Source organism: Panthera uncia, chromosome A2 (genome assembly GCF_023721935.1).
Source record: "Panthera uncia isolate 11264 chromosome A2, Puncia_PCG_1.0, whole genome shotgun sequence".
Taxonomy (NCBI): Eukaryota; Metazoa; Chordata; class Mammalia; order Carnivora; family Felidae; genus Panthera; species Panthera uncia.
The window spans coordinates 103,366,469-103,388,266 of NC_064816.1; the positions used below are offsets into that span (position 1 = coordinate 103,366,469).

Below are 21,798 nucleotides of genomic sequence, written 5' to 3' on the forward strand. Positions count from 1 at the left end.
CAGTTGTCATTGTGTCATTCCTGCTTTGTATAACACTTTCCATGCTTCGGAATTAAAAAGCTGTTTCTAACAAATAAATGCTCTGTTTTGTGATCATAATTACATGGCTTATACATTTTATTAAAAGACAATTTAAAACATTATTGGCTTATTCTTTTTTTAAAAAGCAAAGGAAAAGGGATATTACTCTCAGAATTCTTTATAGAGGAAAAATTCCATCTCCTATTTAAGTTGATCAGTAAATGTTAAACGATGTAGCCACGCCATCTAGTGGCTTTCACTGGAAACACAATTTTGGAACATAGGTCTGGTTACTACTTTGAAACCCTAAATGGATTTCTCCTGTTAAACTCCAAAAACATCTCATATTACTAAAAACACAAAATACAAATTTAAGAACATGATTATAAAGTATATTAGGTATGCTTAGCCTGATAGAAATTCATGACAAAGAATTTTCATTCAGTTGAAATAAATTTACTGCTACATTAGAAACTGATGAAGTATTGTATTTGTTTAAAATAATTTGAATTAAATCTATCAGGACTTTGTGGATTGTATTTACCCATGCTATTTTCACAACCTTATAAATAATATATGTATATATATATATATATATATATATATATAAAATCATAAAAAATCTAAACAACTGTTTCCTTAGAAGAACATCATTTCAAAATCTTTATGTAATATTTTAAAAATAGATGACTAAGTGTGCATTTCTGCATTTTGCTGTCCAGCATACCAAATAGTGTACTTACTCATTCCCATACATTCTCTCATACTAAAATTTCCATAAATATTTAGAATAAATGTAATTGTAGCTTTAAAAATATAAAATTCTCTTTGAGGGAAATGTTATTATCAGAACTTCTTGACTAGCATATGACAACTTTTTCTGTTTAAAGTATACCTTACTCCTTAAAATGTTAACTTTTGTTAATTTTCTTTTTGTTTTCTCCTGATATATTTACATATAGTTTAATCAGGTGTATTAAACAATTAAACAAATATTTAAAATATAGAGATATACAACAGGTTCTTACCAAAAGATATCAGGTTATGTATTGTATGAGAACATCAGATATAAGAAAAAACTCCCTCATTAATTTTCAAAATGTAGAAATATATATCTATTAACAATAAGATCTACTTTGTTTTAATAAATTATTTACTTTAAGGATAACTTCCTTGTATATCATCTATTAGCAATTTTTCTTTGCCTTCCTATGACCATATCTAAAATCCTATGGGCCTCATGAGGGGTAAGCTTAACCTAAATGTGAAAGAATTTGAACATTCAGGTGAAAAAGAGAGAAATGCTACTTTCCTAAAGCCCACATATATATTCCCACACCCATATGTAAAAGTGTACAAACATATTTGTGTATATTCTCATAGGTCTTACAAATACAGACTGTAAGATTTCACGAGGGCTTTAAAAAATTTGGTCTCTTCTCATAAATATGGAGAACAAACAGAGGGTTACTAGAGGGTATATGGGAGGGGGGATGAGCTATATGGGTAAGGGGCATTAAGGAATCTACTCCTGAAATCATTGTTGCACTACATGCTAACTAATTAGGGTGTAAATTTAAAAAAAAATAAAATTAAAAAAAAATTTGAGTAACTCTTGAGTAACTGGTATAGTCTTGAACTGCAACATTGTCAGCTCTGGTAACAAATAAGTATGAAAAGTTTTGGAGTCAGCAGCAAAGCGGTGGATGTGATGTTCTTGCATTTCAAAATTCTAAATATTTTATGTGTTATGGTGGTTTCCATAAGTAATGTTCTTTAAATCTTAGTATACATTTTATTATATGCACATTAGAATTAATTCTTTTTATTAATGCTACATACAAAAATCCAATAGTGACTCATTGACTTTGATTACTGAAATTGACATCAACACCCGGCAGCAAGATTCAGTTTCAAACTCACTGTTATATCCCATTCTAAACTTAGGTTCATTTATTTTCTGGCAAACCACTTTTTAATTACCACTGGAAGCAATGATATAAGAAAACTTTTGATAGGCTTAGAATGAAAAGCTGGCTGCTCTGATGATACGTAAGAAAAAGTTATGTTTCATATATACTCTTAACTACCTCAGTATATAATTGGCTTCTCCAAGTATTGGTTATCAATAAAATAGATTTTCTTCATGGGGATGGTGATTATGGAATGAGAAGGAGCACCACAAGAACCACAGACTGTAATAATATTGGGGAGTTTCTTGCAGTAAATAAAATGAGAAGGTCAATATTTTTTTTCAAACTAGATCATATTTTAAATAGAGAAAAAAAGAAATTATGTATTAAATAATAAAGCAATACCTAAAATGAATCAATGTGTTTGTGGCAAGTATTAATCACAACTTATTATGACACTGCACTGTGGTATACTTATTAAAAGGTCCAGGCACTCACTACTTAATGACAGAAAATGGCCAAATCAATTTATAATCAAAATGTGTAATGGAGCACCCCACTGACTTACCACCAGGCCACCCTCTTTGTGTAAATGCTTACATTTTCCAAGCCCAGGAGCACAAGAAGTGGAATTGTTGTCATTCCTCCTTGGATCCATTCCTCCAGAGAGACTGTTCCATCATGATCATAGTCTATTTCTTCCATCATTTCATGGAGGATCTGGAGTAGAAGAGATGAGGGAAAGCTTGCAGTGAATCAATAAAATAAATTTCAAAAGAAAGAATAAAGCATTGCAATGGATTGGCTAAAACAAACTGACCAGCAACTAATTGCAGAGTAGAGATAAATATCTAGGTAAGTTGGTACAACGTTAATCCAAAAACTGTGGATATCGTGGCTTTGTTATGATTTCTGGAACTTGACCACCTATGATGTTCAACTTGTAGGAATAACTGCTTAACTTTTTAATACTTTCTCAGCGAATGATACAGCTAAAACAAGAAGGTATCTTTAATTTAAGGGTGAAAGTGGTCTTTAATTGCTTTCTCTAGATTTTTAAAATTCATGTATATGCCAGAAAATGTCTGAACAAATTAACTTCATGGCAAAGAGCTGAAGTAATTCTTTGCTAAGTGGTAAGGGGTGGAGGAATTAAGTTGCTTTTAATTGTCTATCAGAACTTAATAAATCCAAGAAGTTAAACCATCAAGTCATTTTTGATTAGGTTTCTTTTCTAAAGTTGACTTGTATAGAGTGTCTCAAAATGTTCTCTACAGTGTTTGTTGGTAATACAACTATCTCTTTTACAGTGGTAATATCAGTATTTAATCCAATGTGTTTAATAAGTATGTTAATATACTGTAAGCTTTTTCAAAGAGCATCCAGAATGTATACTAAGTATCACATAGGGGCTGTTAATATTACATTAGCAGAAAGTATATGTGTGTTCCAAACATATTACCCTTGCTTTCTGGGGAGATGAAGTATTTCCATCTAATAGCACCAAAATGCTAATACAGAAATTTTAATCGATTCAGAAAAAAAAAAAAAAAAGATACACGGAGAGCATTAGAACAAAAATTTGAAAAGATGCAATAAATGAAATACTTGATATGTTGATACAGTGTTGTTTGCCTAAAAACTCCTAAACTTAGTTGATTGGTGTGGTTCCTCATGAAGTATTTGAAAATCGGGTTATTTTCCTTCATACACACCTAAAGGTAGGTATTGAGAAACAAGAGACTTTTTGGAACAAATGGTGCTGAAATAATCATTTTATTATTCTCCAAATGAAAAACAGGGGAAATTATTTAGAATTTAGTAAAAAGGTAGAAGATACTGTTAAAATCTCCTGCCCCTTGAACGTACTTTGATGAACTAGTAGAAAGAATAAATAAGAAGAAAACTAAAACACAGAGCATTGTTTCAGGTGGTTGTACCTAACATATCTAATGTTAGAGCCTGGGTTCATTTTTTAAAAACCTTTTCCGAGGACGTCTCAATATTCCCCATTAGCTGCCATGAACCTCAAATGTTCAATTGTTTTTATTCATATGTGTAAACATATCAGGTGTCTGACAACGTGTACAAATGTACACACTGGTTTAAAACAGGCAGAGTTGCCGAATCATTAGGCAGGATGAGGCATGCCGTTCCCCATGATGGCAAACACACTGCACAAGGTAAGTCATTTTATCTTCACTTTCTACTATTTATACTACTCACAGAGGTGACAGATTTATCAGTGTGTGCTGCAAATGACAAATAATGCCATACAGTTTATTATTTATATTTTCCAGTAGGGATCTGTCATAATTAGACGGCCCAGCCACCAACTGTTCCCTTCCTCAAATCATCCACATCTCCCTTTTACTCAAATGTACAGCCTGCCAATATTTTGGGGGAGAGAAAGCAGTAGTGTCGCCTTCAGCTTTAAAATCTAATATAAAAAACATCTTCCTTCTTTCCATGGCTCCAGTGAGGACAAGAGACTTGACTGAAAGATGTACAGTATTTACAGGTATTAAGGTGAGTAGGATGGACAAAGCTGTTTTAGATGAACATAACCCCAAAGGACAAAAGAACTTAAAAGTCCCTTAATTTCAGTGAAAGTAGTACTAAGATGAATCAAGCAGTATTCTTAGAATTAAATACCATTATTTTATTATTGAATATAAAAACTGCAACCTTGTTCATGATATCTGCTATGCATCATATGCACAGCATGTGTATTTCCACATCCCTCAAAAAAGAAAAACCAGTTGACTTAAAACTTGGAAACCTCAATCCCAGTAAGAATGGTGCCCTCCTTTATAGGTGACATTGCATATAATTTTGTTGTAATTTACTGGCGTTAGTTTCCAAAGCAAAGGGAATGCTATCTCAGCTCTCCTATCACATAATCATGTCATTATCATGCCGCTATAAGGCTTTTAAAATTCATATAAAATGCAAGCCATTAAAATAAATTGATTTCTATTTGCTTAACTCATTTATAATTTGCTCGACTTAGTTGGTTTCAAGAATAAACTAAAGTCAATAACATACTTATCAACTCTCCTCAAAATATTACTTGTAGCAAAAGTCACAGATTCTAATCAAGTATGTTTTAATATACATTTGAATAATGCTGTAAAAATAAGGGTTTTTTAAATTTTTTTTTAACATTTTATTTATTTTTGAGACAGGGAGAGACAGAGCATGAACAGGGGAGGGTCAGAGAGAGGGAGACACAGAATCTGAAACAGGCTCCAGGCTCTGAGCTGTCAGCACAGAGCCCGACGCGGGGCTCGAACTCACGGACCGTGAGATCATGACCTGAGCCGAAGTCGGCCGCTTAACCAACTGAGCCATCCAGGCGCCCCAATAAGGTTTTTTTTAATGTTCTTACAAGCATCGTTAGATACCATTTCTTTAAACAATAGATTATAATTTTCTAGCTCTATCTTTAACCAGCTTAAGTGCTACAGGGAAGTTACTTTAACATTCTGAGGTCTCAATTCCTCATCTGTAAAATGAATAAAATAGTAGTATCTACTTCAGAGAGTTGCAAGTGTTGAATAACATATATACAGGGAATAATACAATGTCATACACAGTAAACTATCATCTTCTTGATTGAGTTCACCTTCTTTTAGAATCAATATTTAGCTATTTCCATACGAGGAAAATCATAGAGATCATGAAAAACACACATCATTTCTGACTTTTTTATGGCATGGCACAACTTTGGCAGTGTTCATCAGCAGCCTGTTTACCGACAGATATTTGAGGCCACGATTCAAATTAATTTCCATGAAGAAGAAAAGGAAAAGTTACTGTTTAGAACTCCAGAACAGCACATATACATTTTCTTGTTCAGAATCCATTTTCAGCACTGAATAGAAAGAGTAACTTAGAGTTATCAAAGGAAAATATCAAATGACAGGAGTATCTTCAAGTTCCAAAAACAAACAAACAAAACAGAACAAAACCAAACCCAAAAGACAAAGGGGTCTTTTAGAATGTAGCCAACAGTTAAACCATTCATATACCTACTGGATTCAGTTCAGTGACATCCCATTCAAGGTACTCTGCAACATGCATCATCTGACTGATGATATTTTCTAGTTCCTGGAGAGAAGAGAGTGAGAGTGAGAGGGAGAGGCAGAGGGGGAGTGAGGGGGAGAGAGAGAGAGAGAGAGAGAGAGAGAGAGAGAGAGAGAGAATGGATATGAATACAAGGTCTTTGTAAATTTTTCAAACTTTTACTTACGAGAATTGTTTTCTTTAACATGTAGCTCAAAAACTAAAGGAGTTACATGACTAATTTATACCTATTATATAAAATTTATATATATATAGTAATTTATATACACATGTAATATATCCTTTTAACAGTCTGATTAACTATACATAAAAGATGCACTTGAATACAAATTCATTTTGTACTTTGTCTAAAAATCTTCACCAGGAGAGGGCACCAACTGCACAAAAAAAGATTTTCTTCCAATAGAAGATTTTTTTAAGGAAGAAAATCTGTCTTGGGAAAGAACATCTGATCAAAGAAGAGACATGCATATTTTCACAAGATGTGATGTTTAAGTCACCAAGCATCCTGACCCTATGGCTTGGAAACAGGTGTGGAAGGATGAAAGGAAGTGTTTGAGGGCAACTGAGAAGTTTATTTTTATTCTGATACACTGAGAATGTATATTGACTGTTCTAGTCATTAAGTGGTATAATTTGCTCTGCTAGAGGTGCGTTCAAGGGTCAAAGTTTAGAGGCTAAGTACATGTAAAGTTTATTTTATGAGGAAATAGAATTTTAGTTAGAATCTTCATATTATTCTGCTCAACTGTCAACTCTTTGAACAGCAGCTAGTTAATACATATGACTTGACTAAACAAATTTAAACATTTGCTCATAACTATTTATTTAATGCTTTAATTGTTCCCTGTCTCCAGAATAGATTAAATATGCTTTGTAAATGCTAGTAATTTTAAATGTAGTCAATGACGTAATTAAAATTGTTGTTACAGTATAATAATGTAAAACTTTATACTTCTTATAGTATAAAAGCATAAGGTTTGAAAGCATATTAATAAACGATAACTCTACTCAATCTAATCTCTAATCTACTAATCTCAATCTCTGATCTAATATATGTACTTAACATTCATAAAGTGAAGAAGGAAATATGGTAAAAGAGGTTTTCTTTGGGAGATAATGGATCCCTATAAAAAACTGATGGAAGCTACCCTACCATTCTCTAGAAAAATGTAATCATGAAAATGTTGTTTGTGTAACACAGGTTGCCCCAGAAAAACATACAAATATGAATGTGTTTACTTAATACAGATAAGAAAAATTTTAAACTAGTGTACCTTGGAATTACAGGCTAGAATTGTGCGTGTGTGTGTGTGTGTTACTCTGTCTTTGCCTACATATATATGCCTTAATGGTTTAGAAAGGTTAAATGTCCCTGGATATGTTTTTAGGAACAGAAACTATTTCTAGTGGACTACTATGTAGGCATGTTTAATTGACATCAGATAAGTCAACTAACCTAAGACTCGGTTTCCTCATCAGTAAAATGACTATTCTAATCTTACCTAGTTTGTAGAGTTGCTGCAAAGAGTAAACATGCTATGATATGAAATACATTTATGTCACCTGGCATAATGCGAGGGATCAATAAATATTAACTAGCATTATTACACATAGTGGTCATTTTTCAAAGTATCAATTTTCCTATGCCTTGCCTCCACTATGTGAAGTGTTATACCTTTACAATTCCAAGACAAATGACATCAGCATGTGCAATTTCAACCTGACAGTGAAGGCAATATACTGTTGTAGTAGGTTGTATGGAGAACACCATAGAAACAAAATTCAGACCCTAATTACAAAACAGACTACTTGAATTATAAATAAATTTATTTATCCCCAATTCATTGTTTAATATTGTATGTATAGTTATAAATATTGTTGGAAATATACTGTATGTTAACAACAACAACAAAAATGGCCAGAGACCAAAAAAAGCATTTAATTTAATTTTCAAATCAGCTGCCAAACCACGGCTAAAAGTCTAGTAAAGAAACATCTTTTTAATTTACTTAAACAGAAACATTAAATAAAACAAATTTGCATTAAAATATAATTTGTATCAATATAGTCAGAAGTGCTACAATAAGCATATGGAAATATCTAGAAAAGTCTAAACTCCTAGCTGTGAAGTGCCACCAGAAAATGAGCAAATGTATCGTGTAGCTTAATATTCCTAAATGGAAAACTGCACACTACCAGGCACTTAAAAATGATAGCATTTGAAAAACTGGAGGGACTTAAATAAGAAATCCTACAATCACAGCATCAATTTAGATGGGTGGTCATTTCCTAAATTAGGAATTATACGTTATTATCTCTCTCTGGAGAAGCTAATGTGCCATTATCGTACTCAGCATTACATAAATATGTATCCAACTTCATTGCTTTGCCTGTAGAATTCTGTTTGGTTCTGTTAGAGGGAGGTATATCAGATGATGAGAGAAACTCACTCATTATCAGAAGTAATGCTCATTTTAATCACTTTAAAAATATCAAAACATTTGTTTTTTAATGTACCTGCATACTTCAAAATTTCCACAACCTGACATTTATTATTTTATTAATATTCTTATATTTCCTTTATGGAATAGGCAATGATATAATATGAAAAATATATGATTAAGAAATATAAATGCATTATTGGATGGAACCTGAAATGGATTTTCACTTGAGGCACTGATTCGTGCAGTAAAATTAAGAATCTAACTACTCTGAAAACTAACACTTATTTGTGTATATTACAAATAAAATAAACATTTAATTATTCATTTCAATTAAGTCATACAGAGATTGTATTTTTTTCCTATTGCTTTTTATGACTAAAATGATAAAGAATACAGTTTGCATTTATATTAGATGAGACATTTTAAAAAGGAGAGTTGGTCAAATCAATTTTTAAATATATGTATGTATTTTAACAGCATATATATGACCAAAAGACTTTAAAATGTGGCAAATGATAACATGATTGAATTGACTTTATAATTTCTTTTAATTCTACTCGTATTCTCGATAATTTCCTTAGTGTCAAACCTCAGATTTTTTTTTTCTTTCTAGATCAATGATCTCAACTTTCTCATGTATTATTCAAACAAGGTTGGGGTCTTTTTTTATCGTCCCATGCATAAAAGTCACTTTTTTCTAGTAAAATAATTCAATAGAACAATTGTAATCCTAACAGCCTTTTCAGATCATTCTCTTTCAAAAATTCAGATGATAAAAATGCTGTGTGAGTGCATGGAAATTATATTAAGTGTGTCTTCTGTGGTAATAGCTATAAATTTATTCATTGCATTTTTCAGAACAAACTGCTTTGAAATTTTCACAGAAAATTTGAAGAAAAAAAATTACCGAGCTGTCCAGGAAGCCATTCCCATCTGTGTCATAGAGGCGAAACATAACTAGAAATAAAAGAGGTGTTGAAAAAAATATTATAGGTGAGTGAGATCAATGTTAGGATAAGACAGATTCTTCAAAATTTATTTTCTGTTGAAAGCAAATATTCAATCCTCTCCTACTCAAAGCAATTGATCTATGGGATCATTTCTCAAACTAATTTGCAAATGAATTCATCAGTTAACAAAAATATGAAATATCAGATGCAAGGTCTATCAACTTTTGTTATGTATCTAGAAAGCACTAAGAGGTACTATTCTTTGCTCATTTTTTTATTACAAGATCATTAAATGAAAACTCAAAAATGAAAGAAGGAGTTTAGACATTCAGAATGCAGATATTAAAGGGCAGAGTGAATAAGAAGAAAGATGTGATTTGGAGGTGTGTAACCCAAATTCGGAACGTGCGATCCTCTAGTACATGAGCATAGTCAAACACTGTTTTCTTCTCTGTAAAATGAGAATAACTACCCTGTCATAAAACACACTTGTGAAAGTTAAGTGAGGTGATACACATAAATGCATATCCAAAGCTGTCGGTCAGTACACAAATGTAAGCCCTTGTTTTGATTGATCCCTAAGCAGTATGGGAAAGGATTAGTGCAAAACAAGGGAATTTTTCTGACGGAGGACAAGACACAAAATGCATTACTACCACGGTTATAATGGTGTATTTGTTGCAGTCTGAGAGGTAGTGTCATAGGGTACCCACTCTTTGAACTAATGAGTCAGGAAAAGGGAAGTGCTGTCTCTGTGGTAGCCAGCACAGGAAAGCCAGAGGACAGTGGGTCTCAATGGCCTGAGGATTCCCTCATAAATTCACATGCCACCAGGAGACCACAGAAGAGGCTGCAGGTGCCTTTTTGAGATAAACAGAGAAGACTGACACAGCTGTTAAAACAGAGGAGTGGAAGTGAGAGTTTTTGTTGGGTTTGCATAATTTCTGGGAGAATCTTGATGTCTGAGGTCTATCATATTAAATAAAGACATTGATAACAAGGGGGCATAATTATGCAATGGCCTTGATCATATATCTGTAATTATTATTTTTTGTATTTAAAAACAATCATTATACTTCACCCATCTAAGATATGATTATTTATTTATAAGATGTATAGCTGGTCTGCATACAACGAACTGGAAAAAATGCTTGCAATGTAACTATCATATACTATTTATTGTAAAACGTGAAAAGACTTTAAAGATGTTAAAATGTAAGGGGAAAGTGTGTATCTATTGAATTAAGGAACATAACGTTAGGCTGGCTAATGATGTAAATATCTTTGTTTGCAAACCATGATGATTACTCTCTCTCATGTACTCAATAAATGACAAAAATTCACAAAGAAAAAAACCTGCCACAACATGGATACTAAGATTTTCGTGAAAAAAGCAGAAAATAAAAATCACTTGTTAAGCGGCAGGAATTCATTCACACATCGCCCAAAGAACGGTTTCAGTCCAGGGAACAAGGAAAAGACTTACAAAAGCCTAACTTTATTTATTTATTTATATTTATTTATTTATTTATTTATTTAAGTTTGTTTATTTTTTAGAAAAGTGGGGCAGACACACACACACAGAAAGAGAGAGAGAGAGAGAGAGAGAGAGAGAGAGAGAGAGAGACTGACTCAAGTAGGCTCCCTGCTGTAAGCACAGAGCCGATTCAGAGCTGGAACTCCTAAACCGTGAGATCATGACCTGAGCGGAAGTCAGATAGCTTAATCCACCGAGGCACCAAGCCTAACTGTATTTTAGAATGAGGGGTACTGGTGACTCTATTAATCCTATCTTATTGTAGTAATCCTTATTGTAATAAATGACTATGAAACCATTTTCACATGGTCAGATATATGGAGCTCTATACTTCTTGGTAAACCCTGTTGGAAACATAACCTCAAAAATACACACACAAGTGGACTCTGTGCGGGGGTATCTGCCATTTATTTTTGGCACCGTCTGCAACTTCTATGTTCTTAAAGCCACACGTTACGAAACACAGTAACAGATGACTTGAAGGGAGAGTTTTGCACATGACGTCGGCTCTACTATTCAGAAGAAAAACCTTGTTAATCGATCAGATGCTAGTGACCCAAGAAAAAATGTGCTATACAAATTCATTCCGGTGATGTGAGGCAGGAGTAGCAGTAATCAGAGAGAGCGCATTCGGAGTCCTGGATGTGTCAGGACTGTTGGCAATGAACAGTGCTCTCCCTGTGCACGGAGCGGCAGCAATGGGATTTTTCCCCGGTCCAATTTTGTACTTAAGTTCACCACTGATCCTAGAAAAGTATCCTCCAGATCTGGTTCTCTGCCTCTACTAATGATTCTCTGTGTTCCTCGATATCATTAAAAAACAATAACCAGCTTTATTAAAAATCAAATTAATTAGGGTGCCTTGGTGGCTTGGTCGGTTGAGCGTCACACTTCGGCTCCAGTCATGATCTCACCTTTCATGGGTTCCAGTCCTGCATCGGCTCTATGGTGTCAGCACGGAGCATGCTTAGGATGCTCTGTCCTCCTGTCTGCCATCCCCCCCCCCTTATGTGTTCTCTCTTTCTCTCTCTCAAAAATAAATAAACCTTACAAAAATCCTAAACATAGGATCTTTTTTTAAAAGTTAAATTTAATTAATTAAAAACTAACCTGTTTTTCTGTCTTGCCCAGTGATATTGTGCACTCAACATTGGTACTTAGTTCACATCAGACATAAAGGTTAGATCAAGATAAAATTTAAGTTTAAATTGACTTAAAAAAAATGTGACTTTAATTTTAACACTAAAGCTAAATTACAAAGCTTCTAGAAGAAAATACAGGAAAATATCTTTACAACCTTAAGGTAAGCCAATATGGACCATCAATTATTTTTTTAAAAAAAATAGGTAGGGGCACCTGGGTGGCTCAGTCGGTTAAGCGTCCGACTTCCGCTCAGGTCATGATCTCATGGTCGTGAGTTCGAGCCCCGCGTCAGGCTCTGTGCTGACCGCTCGGAGCCTGGAGCCTGTTTCAGATTCTGTGTCTCCCTCTCTCTGACCCTCCCCCATTCATGCTCTGTCTCTCTCTGTCTCAAAAATAAATAAAAAAAAAAAAACGTTAAAAAAATAAATAATAGGTAAATTAAGCTTCATCAGAATTAGAACTCCTGCTCATCAAAAGATAAATAAGAGAAAGAAAGGGAAAAAAAGGAAAGAAAGAAAGGAAAACGGGAAAAGAAAAGTAAGAACAAAATAATCCAGCCACAAATTAAAGAACTTTTGAAAACACAGATGTCTGATAAAGGGCTTATTTCTAAAATATATTAACAAACTCTATAGCTTAGTAATAAAATGACAAACAACCCAAATAAGAGAGTCAAAAAATATTGACTCTCATGTCAGTACATGAATTGTATTGAGATACATGAATTCATGTATCTCAAAAATGGAAGATACATGAATAGTCAGTCAAAATAAAGTGTTCAAGATCATCAATCATAAACAAAATAAAAATTTAAGCCACAGAGACCACCATACACCTATTAAGAAGACTCTGGAATTCAAAAAAATTAAACGAACAAATTCAAACAAATTAAAAAAAATACTATGTCCAAATTTTCTATGTGTTCCCAGTAGAGATGTTGGTCTGAAAGTTTTTTCATTATTGTCTAAAGTAGAAGTCCTGACATCTTTTGAATAATTTCTAAACACACTGACAGCGGTTAATAGTTGCTTATGAATTCTCTTTATTTCATCAAGGAAAAGGTGGAAAAATAAAAGTTCTAGTCAATAAGAATAGCAATCATATAAACAGCATGCATATATTAAACAGTAAATCTAACATACTCTAAATCTGACCAAGTCTAAATCAAGAATTTCTTCTTTCCTTCCTTCCTTCCTTCCTTCCTTCCTTCCTTCCTTCCTTCCTTCTTTCCTTCCTCCCTCCCTCCCTGCCTCTTTCTTTTTTCCTTCCTTCCTTCCTTCCTTCCTTCCTTCCTTCCTTCCTTTCTCCTTAATAAGAGAGAGAAATTCTAGGATTTTAGTTTTCAGAGAGAAGTCTATTTTCCTAATTTAAAATTATACTAGTGTCATGCAAAATATGAAGTATTAAACACATTTGTCTACATTGGCTGTGTATTGAAGTGTGACTGTGGTAATAGTAATGTATGAAATAGACATAAATCAGGGTGCCTGGGTGGCTCAGGTGGTTAAGTGTCTGACTCTTGATTTTGGCTCAGGTCGTGATCTCACAGTTCTTGAGATCAAGCCCCACATCTGGCTCTGTGCTGACACTGCAGAGCCTGCTTGAGATTTTCTCCCTCTCTCGTTGTCTCCGCCACCCCCTCCACCAAAAGAAATAAATAAGCATCTAAAAAAAGAAAAAAGGAAATTGGCATGAATCAACAAGTACAAGGAAAATGTAAGAGGAAAAAAAAAAAAAATGGAAGCTGGAAAACACATGTTGAGTGACTTGGAACCCAGAGAATATAAACATAAGTGAAGAAGCAGCAAAGATTTGCAAAGAAAGGGTGATGAGATGGAAAATTAAGTGATAATCTTCATGAAAAGAAATTAGACCCTCAAATACTACCCTTCATACCATCCACCTAACAATATGCCAGCTCCCTACCCCAGAAGAATGGACGCTCTATAGCATGCAAACCAAGAGGATGCTGAGCTCAGGCTGCTTAGGACTGTTGATGGGAGGGGCACTACACCAAAATCAGGGTGTTTATGTGAAAATCTACACATTGAATATTAAGAGTATAAGCCCCCTTCCTTATCTCCAGTGAGTCACACTTAAACCTCACCCACATAGCCACCCACCCACCACACCAAGGAGTCCTTCCAAAACAAGTAATTGGGAAGGGAAAAAAAAAAAAAAAAAAAAAAAAAAAAAAAAACAGCAAGGCAGGGAGACAGAATAAAATCTTGTAAGAGGAAAGTTGCAATCCATAAAACGAGAAACAAATAAGAATTATGCTGAGAACAAAATGAATCCTCTGTGAAGTTAAAAGCATGACAGAAAAAGAAAACAAAGACTTATCACAGATGTAGAAGATATTACAGATGAAAAAAAAAAAGACATAGGAGAAAATATGTTGGAAAAGGAAAATACTGAAAAAAAAACAAATTCAAATTTCTGTCTTGGAGCATCAATATCCAAAAATAATAGTTCCAGAAAGACAGAACAAGTAAAATAATGGAGAAAGTAACTAAGAATGAAAAGATTAAAGAAAAAATGAAGGGCACAAATTTTTAAACTAGAATTTGTGGTGGAGGATTTGAAAATTCTTCAGTTGTACAGAGATAGAGAAACTAATGAAACTTTTTTAAGAGGTAGTTATTTTTTTAAAGGGCAGTTATTAAAACTATGGAAAATAAAAATTGTTTGGCTTGGTAAGTCTATATAATCTTTCCCTTTTAAAACTACATTGAATAATATTGATAAAATTAATATTCTTCTTAGAATTTAAAACTAAATTAGGCTCCAAGGTCAAGTGAATCATTGAAAAAAATATATTCTTAAAACTAACATAATAAGGATATAGATTTTTAGGTGCAAACATAATTTAAGCTCAATATTAAAATAACTCTGTCAACATGATAAGTTCCAAATGTGGGTACCTGTTACAAAGTTACAAGCTAGTTTAACCCACTTCTTTTTCTATTTTTATGCTCATGCAATTTCCCTTTATATAGAAACAATTATGCACCCACACATGAATTTGGTTAAAAGATCAGGGCAAAGGCACATTTTGCAATATAAGGTTCATTCTTTATATCTACAATTTTTTCTCTTCCAAAAGATTTGCAAGTTTTTAATCTATTTTCTCCTCATCATCCTACTAAATATACTCTGGTGTTATTATACTTGGGATAACATATTTTGCTAATCAAAATATTAATATTTAGTTTGTTATTAAACATTAGAAAGTATGTTTATAAAGGGCATGTAAGCTGGAATTTTTTAACTCACTTTTTTTTTTTTTACTTTTTTATATATTAGTAAGCTTTCAGGGCAGAGGTGAAAAAAAATAGCTGCTTGGAGTTTGTGACCTCTAATGCAATGAAGTAATATTTTCTCCTTTTTTCCTATAGAGAAACAACAAAGACAAGGAAAGGAAGCTTTTCAAAATGAAGAGCACTTACACAGTCACTCAGAAATCATGGGTGTTAGTCACAGGCAGAAAAAAACTAGTGCTATAATTAACAACCAGTCTCTCTGGGCTTTAATTTTTTTCATTGACTCTATAGGGAGAATGACTAACTGATCTTTAGGGTCTCTTCAGTGTTAAATCCAATCATTCTAAGATTAATACTATACATGGCAATAACTTTAACATACAGGTTATTCTTCATTATTTGTGTGTCAATGATCTATTTTGTGGTTATTTTTGTATTTTGTATCTGTACTTTGTATTTCTCTTCAGTGATACGTTTTCATTAAATGTAAGCTAACAAAAATTATTCCTTAAGTCATTAACAATTTATAAATACCAATCCTAATGTAAATATAATGTGTCTTAAAAATGCAGTATAAATGAATTTAGCATCATTCCATGACTTAAATAATTCACGTTTTTTTCTCTTCTCAAACACCCATTGACTTCGACACAATTCCAATTAAGTATCATTTATTGATCATCTGTCTGTTGAAATACACACACACACACTCACACACACAGAGTAGGTGCTAGGGTAGGAAGTTACACAGCATAAGTGTACAAGCAAAATGAATCCAATTAGGAGTTGGCCAGAGAATTCATAACATGAGCTGGGCCTCAAGTGTATACTGTAGTGGATCTGATATACATTGAGAAAGAGCACTCCCAGCAAATGCACATTATAAGCAAAGGTATAAATATGAAAAAGTTTGGGTTTGTCTGGTGATTGAAAAGTAGATCTATGTGACTAGGACGTTGTCTGTGCATGTAAATGTAGGTCAAAGCTAAATGCAAGACTGGCCAACTAGGTTGGGATGAAACTGTAGAGTCAAATCAGTCTATAGCTCTAAGTTTAGGGCTTAAGTTTATGTATTTTTAATGGGGAACTGTCAAAGGGACACATTCAGAAGAAGAGGAAGAAGAAAGAACATGTCTAGAAGTTGACAAGTTTTACGTAAGATGAAACAAAGTTATAAGAATTCACACCTAAAGATGATGATTAAATACGTAGGTGTTGGAAAAATGAAGCATCTGGATTAACTTAACTAGAAGAAGTTGATGATGAGAGAAACACTGAGGGCACTGTAGGCCAGCTGAAGTTTTGAGTAGAGTTATAATCTGTAGAATTATAGTTTTATTTTACTAAATCTCTGCCATCACCATATATAAGCAAATAAATTGGGTGCCCAAAACTAAGTGTCAAAGAATGACTGGCATCATAGATTATGGAGGGATGGTTTCCAAAAAAGCAGCAGGCAAATTCAGGAGGAAGGGAAATGGTTAAGAGACAAGAATACTTATTTAAATTGCACTTAACAAACATTTATGTGAACCAATAAATGTGAAGGAATTTATGTGAGCAAATATTGGTTAATTTAATCTTTATAGCAAACATATGAGATAGATATTATTATGATTCCAATTTTATAGTTGGAGAAACTAAGGCCTCAAGAGGTTTTTGTTGCACAAAATGTGCCCCAGGCAGTCATAAGTGTTAAAGCTAGGATGCATTCAGTTAGTGAAATCAAGAGTCTAGGCTTTTCAGTACTGTGCTATGCTATGTTTAAATTAAAAGTAGGAGAGGGGGAAGTTAAGTGATCATAGTCTGGGGTCAAAGTAAAATGTTAGAGCTTAAAATTTTAGAATAAAACCAGTCTTTACAAATTACAAGTCGTGTGGTATTGCAGCAGATGTGGGAGACTGAAATAAAATGGAGTTGAAATCACAGAATTCGAGGAAGGCAAAGAAACTAACAGAGGGAGATACTGAATGGCTCTCCACAAAGTATTGTATCTGACTTAAGGTGAGGAGGGCAAAACAGCTGTGGTACAATGTTCCTATTCCACACATCAGGATGGCAGGTAAGTAGCACCAACAAGGAAAGAGAAAAATGTAATTCCCCACAACCTGAACACATTTACACAAAAACACGTGCACATGCACATATACCTTCTACAGCAGCAGGTGAATAAATGCCATCTACTTGATAGGACCTCAGAATAAGCAAAGTTCTCAGTGAGAAAACATAATTGGACTAGGCAAAGTAATTTGAAGAAATGACATAATCGGTGGAAAGTTCGAGGACTTTTGTCTATTTCCTTTCAAAGAAAAAAATAATCTTTATTCTAAACATTGTGTAAATGCCTGGCAAAAAAAGACAGGTAGGAAGATGGGAGGTGATAGTAAGTGATGGATAGATTTATAAAACAGTATTTTGGGGGAAAATATCTTTTTTAGAAACATTTACAACCATGTCATTATTTTATGTAGAAACCCAGGGAAAGAAGCCTACCAAATACTGTCACCATTCAGCAGTTCTGAGAAACGGTCCTTCCTTCAGAGAAAGTGTGTGTGTGTATATGCTTCATTGGACGGAGGAATTGCATAAGCCAGTGTTCCTCAGAATGTGGTCCCTGAAGCAGCAACATCAGCACTATGTGGAGCCTTGTTATACATGAAAATTCTAAGGGCGCACACCAAGCCTGCTGAAGCACCTGCACTGAATCTGGGGCTCGGAATAAGCTGTATGTTCCTAAGTCCTACAGGTAATTCTTATGTGTGATAAAGTTTAACTTCTGGCCTAAGTGAATGTGCGTGTATTCCTTTCTGTTTAGCTACTTAGAAATTAAGATCCAAGTTCAGCATTTACCAGCAAAAATGAATTATATTAGGTGCTTGCCCATATTTATTTATTGTCAACTTACTTAGTTTTTCTTTCCTCTAGTTTATATTGTGTTCAATAAGTCACAACCCTTTTGGAAATAAGTGTATGTTAAATTAACCACCATTAAATTTCTTTAAAGTACTACTGAAAATATTTTTCAAACCTGTAGCTCTAGAAGACTACATGAATATTGAGAATATGTCAATGTTTAATTGTAGAAGGAAAAGAGTGTAGAGTCCATTGATATGAAAGTGGGTAAGAGGAATGGATTCTGACTTAACAGAGGTAGGAAAGGGCCAGGCACTGGCATTAAAAACAAACAAAACTAAACAAAGCAAAGCAAAGCAAAGCAAAACAAACAAACAAACAAACAAACAAACAAACAACAGACAAAAAACAAGTTCCAGATAATTAAGGATCAAGTTAAGTTCCTCCAAATCAGAGGAGTAGAGCAGAGAACTTGAGTGTAGCAGGGACAGAGGCAGAATCTTCATATATTCGTAAATCGACATTCATCTATTTCGAAGAGACTGATGAAAATCATACTGATAGAGCCAGGCTCTAAAAATTCCCACTATGACAAGAGTCTGAAGCAACAGTTAAGAAAAAAAGGCAAAGGCAACTGAATCTGACAAATGCTTGACAAAGAGCTGGAAAATCTGAAGAAAGAACAGAGTAAAGGAGGTTGAAAACAGTGAAGAAAGGTAAGTGGCAGGTCAGGTTTGACCTGATTCATCAAGTGTTTTTGAATGACTTGTGGGTTAACATTCTGACTGCAGTTGTAGACAAAGACGGTTTGATTCATAAACTCAATGTGAGAACTTAAAAGCACACCTCTTAAGAATTCTACCTTAAAAACAAAATGCTTCCAGTTGATATAAAAATAATTAAACTCCAACACAAATAGCATGTTGAAGAGGAATGATGGTGCCTTCATTCAGTCTCAGACCTGGAAGAAAGGATTTGCCTGTATATTTTTAAAATCATCCCAAACACGGACCTGACAACACCTGAGCAAACTTTCTCCTTGGCTGTCACTTCAATAGAAATTCCCTGAACATTAATATTTATTTTGGAATGTGAAAGATTTATGTATGTCTTTAGGAATACAAATAAATCTTGAAATGCAAATATTCCACATTTAGGAATAATAAATACGTATTTAAAGACTCCTAATACAGTTTATAACTTAGACAGGTATGACTTAGTCATATTATAGTTAATTCTTTATTAGTAAGAGAAATATTATCAACATGTTACTATTAGATTTAACTAAACATGCTTTCAAATCATAATTCTGAAACATCACTATGGTCTATATTTGCTTGAAAATATCAAATTTAGGATTTGTTATCTTCACTATCATTTCAGTTGCCAGAACTTTAATTTATTTTAACACTATCCAATATAATCAAGTTATTGGATTATTGAACAAACTACCAGCTCTATGTTTAGCAGGGGCTTTGGAGACAGACCAGATTATTAAATGTTCAGGCTTATTGTAAATATTTGAAAAAAATATTTCTTCCATTGCAATGAGTATAGTTTGCCACCAGAGAGAGCTCACACACTGTGCTTTATTAAAGACAGCAATTCTCTCCTTTTCACCTAGATAGAAAATCTCTATCTGAAACACCTGCTATATTGTAGAAAAAAACAAACACAGCTATGTTTATTTACAACATCCACAGTCAACTCCTATATATGAAACTTTCAGGTGTTTGGCACCTGAGAAATCATTTATTCCTGGCACAGAAAGTGTTAGTGGTGAAGTTTTAAAGAAAGATTTCCATGAGAGAAAGGCTCAGGTTGTATGTGTCCAGTGAACCTTGGTGCTGATTAAGAGGAAGACCTCCTCATATCCTAGAAATAAAGGTGTTTTTTCAAAACAATTCAAATGACACTTTCCAGTATCATCATGTTACCAAACTGAGGGACAGTCAAGAACAAGTCATCTGCCAGACCAACATGCTAAAGAAATACTCTGTAATAAATGGAATTTGATAAGAATCTTAATATATTCACAATATCCTTTGATTCCCACTTGAAAGAATTTTTATTTCTTAACCAAGGCCACTTCATTTAATGAAAATTTAGACAACCATAGTAAACACAATTTTCAATTCATCAGTATCTAGTCCCTCCTCCTCCCCACTATTGTGAGAAGTAAACTAAATAAAGAAACACATACACTCAAGTTTATCCTCGGGTCTTCCTCTTTCAAGGAGAGACAGGTAACAGACAATGTCCTTCAGATGAATTACTTCTGGAGAACATGTATTTGCAGGAGAAGTACGGGGTGGGGTGATGGCACCTTTATTCATTCTCAAACCTGGGGAAAAAACATATTTGTCTTTATATTCATAAAAATATCCACACTGCTTTCAAAGAAAAACAACAACTAAGAAAATAGATAATGCAAAGACAATGGAAAGAGCTATATATTTTTAGGTTATATAATAACCAAATTCTCTGGAACTCTAGGATAGCAGAGTCAGACATTTTCTATGATTGTTGTAAATAGTGCAGAGTTCTTCAGGATTCAGGGACACGGGGACTGCTCTGCCTGCCTAAAGGAGGGTGTTAGGGTCAAATCCTCTTGTCCAGGGTAAGCTGGTAGGTGTATTTGAATGCATGAATAACTACTTTCCTCTTCCATCTTTCTGTGCTTTAGGAAGTGACAGCTATAAATCAGCGAAGGAGATACAAAAAATTGGCCTTTCACAAAAAACTGAAGAAGAAACTTGAGTCTGTCACAATATGATTTATATGTTGATAATCAGGACTCATTCACTCATAAAAACTCATATTTATGTCAAATATTTGCCAGCACCGTGAATAAAACATCCTTTTTCCAACACATCCTTTTTCCTATCAAGAAATCTGCCCATGAGTAAGAAAGGGAGCATAAACAAAAATCTGCTTAACACGACAGACATTTAATTAGAGAGGTGGGAACATATGACTGTACTTTAGTTTTAATATGGTTCATACTTTATTTCTGAAACCCATTCACTGTGCTTATTCCAAGACGAGGGTAGTGAACTCAATGCCTGTTTGCAACAGCTGATGATTATAGATTATCTGGCTGGTAATAATTGTACTGAAACTCATTTACATAAATGGTTAGTTCCACAGAGAAGCCTGTGAAACCAGATCATGTGTATCTGACATGGCCTGAAGGCAAGTCCCAATTGTCTTTTAAGGTTAATTTGGCAAATAAGAGGTGCTTGGGTGAAATGGTTAATGGACTGAATGTACTAGATTCCTAATCAACCAGGAGTTACTAGAATGGAGGGAATAATCCCATCCAAATACAGTTCTATGAACCTAAGCTAACCACATCTCTTGCTCTTGTCTATTTCCTTTGATGAATAACTTTGATGGAGTACCTGGCCTCTCCTCTAGCCATCTCAAGATAGCCATGCATATAATCTAATGGATTATGAAATTACTTCTATCATTCATTTATTGAGTGTCTAACATGTGGCAGGAATCAAGCCGGAGGCTTTAACATGTATGATTTCACTTAATTCCCACCTTAACTCTGTGAGGTAGATTGCAATATTC

The 21,798-nt window shown here is 33.8% G+C and overlaps 1 protein-coding gene across 1 annotated transcript in view; it reads right to left on the bottom strand.

Annotated features, from left to right (window-relative positions):
- DGKB (diacylglycerol kinase beta) overlaps positions 1 to 21,798 on the bottom strand; it is a 718,768-nt gene that overhangs the window by 519,315 nt on the left and 177,655 nt on the right. The window contains exons 6-9 of the mRNA XM_049641565.1: positions 20,420 to 20,560; positions 9,378 to 9,427; positions 5,973 to 6,047; positions 2,535 to 2,654 (exon numbers count right to left, since the gene is read on the bottom strand). Of these exons, the coding sequence (XP_049497522.1) occupies positions 2,535 to 2,654; positions 5,973 to 6,047; positions 9,378 to 9,427; positions 20,420 to 20,560 (386 nt within the window). The remainder of the gene's footprint in view (positions 1 to 2,534; positions 2,655 to 5,972; positions 6,048 to 9,377; positions 9,428 to 20,419; positions 20,561 to 21,798) is intronic.